This window comes from Balaenoptera ricei, chromosome 1, assembly GCF_028023285.1.
Source record: "Balaenoptera ricei isolate mBalRic1 chromosome 1, mBalRic1.hap2, whole genome shotgun sequence".
NCBI lineage: Eukaryota > Metazoa > Chordata > Mammalia > Artiodactyla > Balaenopteridae > Balaenoptera > Balaenoptera ricei.
In genome coordinates, this window is record NC_082639.1 from 166,956,845 (window position 1) to 166,965,409 (window position 8,565).

Consider the following 8,565-nt stretch of genomic DNA (forward strand, 5'->3'; position numbering starts at 1 on the left):
CCCCCTGCCCAGTCACCACTGGACCAGGTAGTGGCCGGGGGCCAGGAGAGGGTGGCCTCAGATAATTGCCCTTGAGGAACTGAAGGAAACAGACTTTTAACTCTGTGCAGGCCTGAACATTAGGGACAGCATCTGGGTCCTAAATCTCAGCTTCTGAGGACAGAATCGTAATTATTATTATTTTTAATTAAAGTATAGTTGATTTACAATGTGTTAATTTCTGCGTACAGCAAGGTGATTCAGTGACACACACACATACATCTATATTCTTTTTTATATTTTTTCCATTATGGTTTATCACAGGATACTGAATGTAGTTCCCTGTGCTATACAGTAGGACCTTGTTGTTTATTCATCCTATATATACTAGTTTGCATCTGCTAACCCCAAACTCCCAGTCCATCCCTCCCTACCCCCCCCCACCCCCTTGGCAACCACAAGTCCGTTCTTTATGTCTATGAGTCTAAGAATCGTAATTATTAACATAGATTCCATCACCACCCTAGTTCCCAAAGGACCAGTGAGTATATGAAACTGTACTAGAAAGTGCCAAGAGGCAGGGTCACTGCTTAGAGAGGCAGCTGCACACAGCTGTGTGAAGGACTAACCAGAGAGCAACACACTTACATCAGCAGGCAGAGGTATAAACATCGTTCAGGTGAGTCCCCAAAAAAGAAGGGCTTCTCCACACCTCAGCTTGAAGCTTTATTTATTTTCTAGTTAATAAAGAAAATGGTGCTGGTAGAGTCCCAAATCCTGTCATGGAGATGGTGGAGGTGGGGAGAGCTTGATGTCACTTTGTCCCTCAGTAGAGTCGCAATAAAATGCCAGGGGTCTAACGTTAGCGTTGGAACGAAGTAGTAAAGTAGTACAAGTAGTAAAGTGTTCTGTTCTCGACCTGAGAGCGGCAGAGGGTTGGGCAGGAGGGTGCGGCAGCGCTGCCTAAGACCTTCCGGTGCAGGCGCAGGTGCAGGTACAGGTATAGGCGCAGGTGCAGGTGCAGGTACAGGTGCAGGTACAGGCACAGGTTCAAGTGCAGGTACAGGTGCAGGTGCAGGTACAGGCGCAGGTACAGGTACAGGTGCAGGTGCAGGTACAGGTGCAGGTGCAGGTACAGGCGCAGGCGCAGGTACAGGTACAGGTGCAGGTGCAGCAGCCGCGGGCCGGCACGGCTGAGCCGTCCGATCACCCTTCCCCGCTGGCCGCGCGTCTCCATCGGGCTTCTCCTTCTTTGCAGTTGACTTGGAGCAGGTTCTGGAGCTGGATTCCCTGGAGTACCTGGAAGCGCTGGAGTGCGTGACGGAGCGCCTGGAGAGCCGCGTCAACTTCTGCAAGGCGCACCTCATGATGATCACCTGCTTCGACATCACCTCGCGGCGCCGCTGACGGGAGCCGCCGCCCGGCCGGCCCTCGCTCCCGATCCGCAGGCAGCCGCGCTCGGCGGGCCCTCGGTGCTGGCCGTGCTCAGTGACCACGGAAGGAGGACGAAGGTCGGTGGCAAGTCTGGAGTGAGCGTGGAGCGGAAGGCGATTTTTCTTTTGTTTTCTGTAGGAAAGGTGCAAACACCAAACACGCAGGAGAGGAGAAAATGATGGGAAACCCAAGGGACGTGGAAGCCCCCGTGAGACTGAAAAAGCACTTTGAGGAACTTTAAAGAACTTGTTTGTACATAAGAACTGCTGGCAAAAGAGACCTCACTCTTCTCCTGGTTTGTGAGAAAAGGCGAGGGTGGACGTGGGATTGCTGTGGAAAGCTGAAACAAAACAAGTTACTCCGAATGACTGATGAAGTGCCTTGCAAATCTTTGTTATTATCCAAACATTTATGTTCATACTTTCTTGTGTACAGATGGTGCTAGTCAAGATGAAAACAACAAAACGAACAAAAAAGAAAATCAAACACATTTTTGCAATGTATTTACAGCTCGTTTTCTCTTGGTGTTTTATCTTATTTCTGACTTGCTGTTTCTAAGTAAGTTGTGTTTGTAGAGCTATTTCCTAATCGGTATTGCATATGAATAAATGTTAACTGTCTGCTATGGTTCTGCTGGGAAGGCCACTCAAACAGAAGATAGAGACTTCCTTCCAAAGAAGGTTGGAACAGCGGGTGATGCTCAATGCCAGCTCCTACGAGTGGCAGGGTCAGCGGGCAGACTCGGAGGTCGATCATGGAGCAGGTGCACGTGAGCTTGAGAGAAAAGAGAGGAGAAAGGGGTGCGTCTCTAGGGGGAAAGGAGCCTCTATGACCTGGGCCCTACTTACCCTTTGGGTGGGATGTTTGTTCCAAGTAGTTTCCCCTCCAAATCCTGAACACATATACTAGTTCCTTTACCCACGAATCCAGGGTTTTCATGGCCCTCATAACATTTTTCATATTCATTTTTATTCCAAAGACTCTGGATTGAAACCTTGAACCAATTCAGCAGAGCCATATTTTTTTGCTCCCTAGTTTTGCAAATTTATTAGAGAAGAGGATTTTTCCCAGTTTGGAGACCTTCTTGGGCTTGTAGATGCTCAGAGATCCCAACAGTATTGGTCCAGAACAAGGATGGATGTGAGGTTGCACAGCTTTTCTGTTGCCCAGGGTGCTGCTTAAATGCAAGAAGTCCCAGTCCTCGTGTGAACCAAAGCCTCCATCCCAAGAAACAACTAGGCTTGGCCACTCAACCTTGACACCTGAAGGCAGAGAAAGTTTTCCTGTCATACATCACACACCTGTAGCGAGGCAGGGCACAGAGTTTCATGCATATGGATGTACAGGGCTTGACTTTGGACCTCATTCTCAAATTGAGATGTTCATCCCTTAGGGACTATTATACCCATTTTAGTGATGGAAACCCAGGCACAGAGTGGTCAAGGGATTGTCTAATAACAGCTGTGGAACAGCAGGGCGTTCGCCTACCTTCCAGGTCAGGGCCCTCTCCCAGGCCCCTGCAGCCTGCCCACTGGTAGAGGTGCCCAGGGTTTTCCCTGTTCTTTATGCCCTCAAATGCAGCATATCTTCATGAGCCTATTTCCAGGCGAGGCAGTCCTGGCTAACCAACTCCTCAGCCCCAGCTGCTCCCCAAGGAAAAGGAACCTTTGCATTTCTTTGACAGTGCTCTTCAGGACACGTGTAGCCCAGCATAGCTCAGCTGAACTCAGTAAGTGGGAACCGTAGTCTTGTGAGCTTCACAGTACCAGTCCTTTACTGGTCAGAACAGGGCACAGACGGCCCCATTAGCTTTGTTTGGGAAGTCAGCCCCCTAGACTGGAAGGCAGCTCCGTGGATGACAAGTCTGGCTCTGTGTTTGGTTAGAGCACGCTCCTATGCAGAGGTGCACGTAGAAGCTGCGCTCCCATCTGACAGCTGCAACGGGCTACAGTATGGTGAAAAGTTACTCCAGAGCGGATCATTTCCCCCTCTAGTTTAACAAGTGCGTCTGTCCCCTTGGAAGGCGGGGCTCCCACACCCTAACCTCATTCTGCAGGGCAGCCCCACGGCTCTGGGTGCACCTCTGGTCTCAGCACTTGTGTTCATGGCCTTGTTCAACAGCAGCATAATGGAAGCTTCTGGACCCCAGAGGATGCCGATCTGTTGAGTTTGTTTGGGTTTTCCGTTCGGCACCTCTTTGGTTGCTGGTTTGATACACACCACTTCATGAAAAGCCTTTAATTGAGGGATTGTCACAGGTGAGTATCCTAGTCTTTGCTGGAAACAAACGCACTTGATTAGTAATCAGTGTCCTTAGCTTTTGCCCTGGCCATGTCTTTCCCACAGGTTACCTCACTGTGCTGACTTCCTTAGCAGGCCAGCACTGGGGCCTTCGTGCCTTTCCTGGAGTGAGACTAAGTGGAAACATCTACAGAAATTAAAATCTTGATCAGTGGAAACTTTCCTAGGGGAGTGGCCTTCCGCTTGCCTCCTGCCTAAACCTGCTTTATATGTTTGTAGCAACTTTATGAGATAGTCCAAGGGCTGAATGAGACCAGGAGCTCTCTTGCCAAGTCAGATTGGCCTCGCAAGATGCCACACCATGGAGCTTCTCACAGGATGCTTTTGGCCGTGGTGTAGGAGAACAACTTGGCATGGAGGTTGTCCACTGGCTTTTTTCCTTTTTTTTCTTTTCCTTTCTTTTCTTTTCTAACGTAAGTAAGCTACAAACATCTTAACACACCAAGTATTTGTAAACCATGTGAAGAAATCATGATTTTTATGCTATAATGTGCTTATTCCTGGTTCTACGTATAAGTTGATTGTACAGCTGGTCAGCTGTTGTGTAGCAGTTCTAATAACTGAAGAACACCTCATTCAATGGCCAGGTGTGAGGTAGGTCCAGGTCTCCTTGTGGTTTTGGTGACAGATAACCTAAGAAGGCAAAGGGAATGTCAAAGAACCCATTATTCCATTTTATTATCCACAAATGAAAGGACCAGAAAAATATTTATTTGAAATTAACATTTATACGTGGAAGCCTTAATTCTTTGTCTGAAATCTGTTCCCCTCTCCAAATAGTTTAGTGTAAGGTGGAAGCAAAACTCAGAGCCCAAAAGGGGAATAGTGATGTTGTTTCTGGGGAGTGAATCCATATTGCATTTCATGATGGTGTTTCATGTTGCCACAGAGTGAGAGTTTGCTTTATCCTGGGCTTTCAAGCCCCACCTGAGAGCTGCAACTTTTGATCTTCTTGTCCTTGAATTCCCCTCTACATCATGGGGAAGCTGTCACTAACTTTCATCTCTTCCAGATTTGAAATCGAAACATCCTGTCTGTTGTTTTATCTGCAGTTGCTATCCTGAAGGTGGGGAGCTTGAGATGCAAATGCAGAGGTTGGTCCTGTGTTGACTCAGGTGGGGCTCATACAAGGGACCCCATGCTGGGGAGAGGAGAGAGCTGGGATAAAATGCCATGCAGCCCAGAGTGGGGAATTCGGCAGGCAGGAGTCTCGCCATTTGTCATAAATTAGTCTTAAGCTTGGAGTCTGTGTTCCTGGAAGGTGGTGGTGACTTCATCATAGCCACAAAACCCATCCAGGGCAGTGGTTCAAAAAGTCTGACACACACACATATATATCTTGTGCCGGTTCTCGGATTTCTGTTCATGTTGAGCAAGAGCCCTTTTTTGGGCTTCAGATTCTGATGCTGATCATGAATTTTGGTTAATCCATCAGCCTTTTAGGTGTTACTATTCAAAAGCAGCTGTCTGATCTGGGTTTCTTGGGTTAGAGGCAGGGCTTGCAAGAGCCCAAGCATTTGTTAGCCTGGCTCTACACACAGTTGCCTGTGTCATTGGCTACTGCTGATCTGTAATCAAGGCTCCCACCATAAATAATGATGTGGTGAACGTTTTTAAATCCCTATTCCAAGAAGGGTTTGGGCTGTAACAGAAATTACTAAAAATGAGTTAATTTCAAAATTGAAACCAGAAAAATTCATGAATTTATTCAGTGTTCTTTTCCTGCTGGAAGATTAGCCCCACTCCTTGAGCACATATTTAAAGATTTCCTCACTTTTAAAGGCAGTGTATTTTAAACCCTGAAACCATGCAAGTAAGAAACACGTTGAAAGCCCTGTTCTTGACAAACTGATGCTGAATAAATCATCCATTGGCGCTGGCCCTGGGGCCTGCCTGCCGCCACACAGGCAGTACAGCCCATCTTCCCCCATAGGACACGCTCTTCAACACTGTCACGCTGAAACTTGACTGCTCAAGAAAGGCCTGTGCAGCCCACTTTTCTCTATGCCCAGTGAAGCAAAACTGACACTCAGTTTCATTGACAAATGCCAGCAAATGTTCTAAAAAATTTTTTTTTCGGGGGGGAGGCAGTAGTGGATGGACAGGTAATAGAATATAGTGTTCCTTTGGGTTATAATCTCTCTTTCTCCTCCTCCAGCAAAGATCTGTCAACATTTGTGGGTAAAAACTCACAAATTGTGTCCCTTAGCAATCTTCCCGACAAAATACATATCTATTCCAAGCTGCTTGTCATTTCCAGATAACAGCATAATTCCAATCCAGGAGAAGCTCATCTTCTCAGAAAAAGTGTTTGCAAAGTTTTAGAAGCTGCTTATCCATCCCCAAACAATGCCTTCTGCTTTGGGGTGGCCCTGCTCGGAACCAGAGATGATGTCATAATATCGGACATACTTGAGGTGCTTGAGGTGGCATCAAGCCTTTAGTGCATATAATCAATATTCTCTAGATGCAGTTCCCAGCGTCCATGTGTGTAGGGCGAGTGCTGAAATCCTGGCACTCACACATCTATTTTATGTAGATGTAGAAATTACCTTCTATCCTAAAGAGGCTCACTGTTTCATTCCCCATACTGCTAACCAACACCCCACATTGTCATATTCAGTTTATGAAGAAGTTATAATTTATTTGTAAACTCAGGATGTTGTTTTGTGGCGCCTCGTGTTTTATAATTTATTTATACACCATGGTTGGAAATGCTATCCAAGTGCTATGCATCAAAGTGTAAGTTTGGTGGATCTGCCTATGGCTGTTTTTTCTCCTCACTGTAGCAAGCTCTGTTAACAGAGACACAGGCAGCGGGGAGGAAAGAGAAATAAAACAGGAGAACAGGGATTAGGATCCAATCCTCAAAGTACAGGGCTTAGTTCAAAATCTAATTTGTTTCTGAAGTAAGTAGCTGAAAAGGAAAAGATCATTTCCTTTTGAATTTGATGATAACGGTCTTGGAAGTCAGCCTCCACAGGCCTGAGTGAAAGAGGATCCAGCCTCCTCCTGCTGGTTCAACACTAAATTTCTGAAAAGTGCAGACAGTATTAGGTTCCTACATTTCCCTAAGACGTCCCACCTCCCACCCCTGCTGTTACTGAAGGGGTTTGGAAAAGGAAACTGAAGTTCCTTACCTTGGATATATATAGTACATGTTTTTTCTGGACAAACCAAAGCACTTTAGTGAGTCTTACAACCCATAATACTTAAAGCATCTTGTCCCCTCACTGGATCCCTGAGAGGCCAGGAGGGGCTGGGGTCAGTAGTCTCATTTGAGAGGCAGCTAAACCTAGGAGAAAAAGCCTTGAGCTCAGAGTAAGGAAACCAGGCTCCAGGCCTGCTTTCCTCACTCGCTATGCAACCTTGGGCAAGTCGCTTCACTTTGCTGGGCCTCGGGGTCCCCGATGGAAGGTTGGGGGTCATAATAGCTGCCCTTCTGGGAGAGTGTAAAGAGAAAATGGTATAGTTGTTGGTAAGTGCTTTGAAGAAATGAAAGCTCTGTTCAGGAGCTGGGGATAATCATTTTAGATGAAGAAACTGAAGTCAATAGCCAATGATTGGCCCAAGTTCACAGAGTAGTTTTATAGCAGAACTGGGATCTGAGTCTGGCATCTCGGACTCTTCCCATGACGTGCTGTTGCACCAGGTCTGTGTGGATATGTGGACACACACCACACCGATGTACTGACGTGTGTGTGCATGGGGGTGTATACGGATGCATGTGTACAGAAGGTATGTGACATGGTGGAAGAACATAGGACAGAAAACCTGCGTTCTAACTCCGGTTTTGACAATAGTCCTATGGCCTTGGATATATTACCCAACGTTTCTGGAACACAGTTTTCTAATCTGTAAAATTAGGACAGTGTGCTAAATGATCTTTGTGGTTCCTTCAGCTCTAGTCATGTATGTATGTGTATATAAATATGCTAATCTGTAGAAATGGGCCAATTTGAAAACTGGAGACAAGACCTGCCCAAGTGCATTCATTGTGTCAGAAACAGCGAATTCATAAACTCTTCCTTTGAATTCAATGGTGGTATTTAATGTCATTGTTTTAAATTCACTATTTGGATAAAAGATTGGTGCCATTTTAAAAATTAAGTTCATAGCTTACAAGTGTTTGCTGTTAAAAACTTTTAATAAAATTCATTTGTTAAAGTCAGAAATTCAACTATTCTGTACTTGGGTAGGTCCCAACAGCCTATTTGCAAACAGGCTGGTTTTGTGTATGGGCCTTCGCATAGCGATATAAGTTAGCTGTTGGCTTGATCATGATAAATGTGAGCAGGCTACCTGGAGAACAGTCTGGAAAAGAAAGTTATAGTTCTCAAAACCTGGTGACATGACTTCATTAAGCTGTGTGCCATTTCCAGTGTGAAGACATTGTTTGCTGGCTACGATCTCTGACTTTTTGTGGCATATGAGGTGAAAAATGTTGTCAAAAAAGAATCTGGTGTTTAAAAAGAATCAAACTATGGTGGCATTAAATGTTCACTTTTCTCCTACTCAGAGTCATGAATTCCTCTATCCAGTTCATCCTTCTGAACAGAGGGGGGAAACAATTCAAGGCCTGGGCGGATCCCTCCTACTAGAGCAAAACCTTGGCTGAGGACTTGCTCCCAGGCCCCAGGGCCTTCTTAGGATGAGGCCTGTCTCTTCCCACTGTGGGGCTGGCCCCCAACAAGTTCAGAAGCTCGGGTGGGGGTGGGTGGATGTTGGGCTCAGTCCCAGAGCCCTGGCATTGTCCTGCATCCCTGAGAGTCACGGGGCTGGTGATCACACATGAAACGTGTCAAGAAGCTAGGTGTTGAAGTGGTGATGGCTTTGTTGGACTGGTGACTC

The 8,565-nt window shown here is 46.3% G+C and overlaps 1 protein-coding gene across 2 annotated transcripts in view; it reads left to right on the plus strand.

Moving 5' to 3' along the window:
- KIF26B (kinesin family member 26B) overlaps positions 1-8,228 on the plus strand; it is a 487,970-nt gene extending 479,742 nt beyond the window's left edge. For both annotated transcript variants that reach the window (XM_059941090.1, XM_059941099.1), the window contains one exon: positions 1,238-8,228. In XM_059941090.1, coding sequence (XP_059797073.1) covers positions 1,238-1,386 — 149 coding nt within the window. In that variant the 3' untranslated portion in view covers positions 1,387-8,228. The remainder of the gene's footprint in view (positions 1-1,237) is intronic.
- The last annotated feature ends 337 nt before the right edge of the window (positions 8,229-8,565 follow it).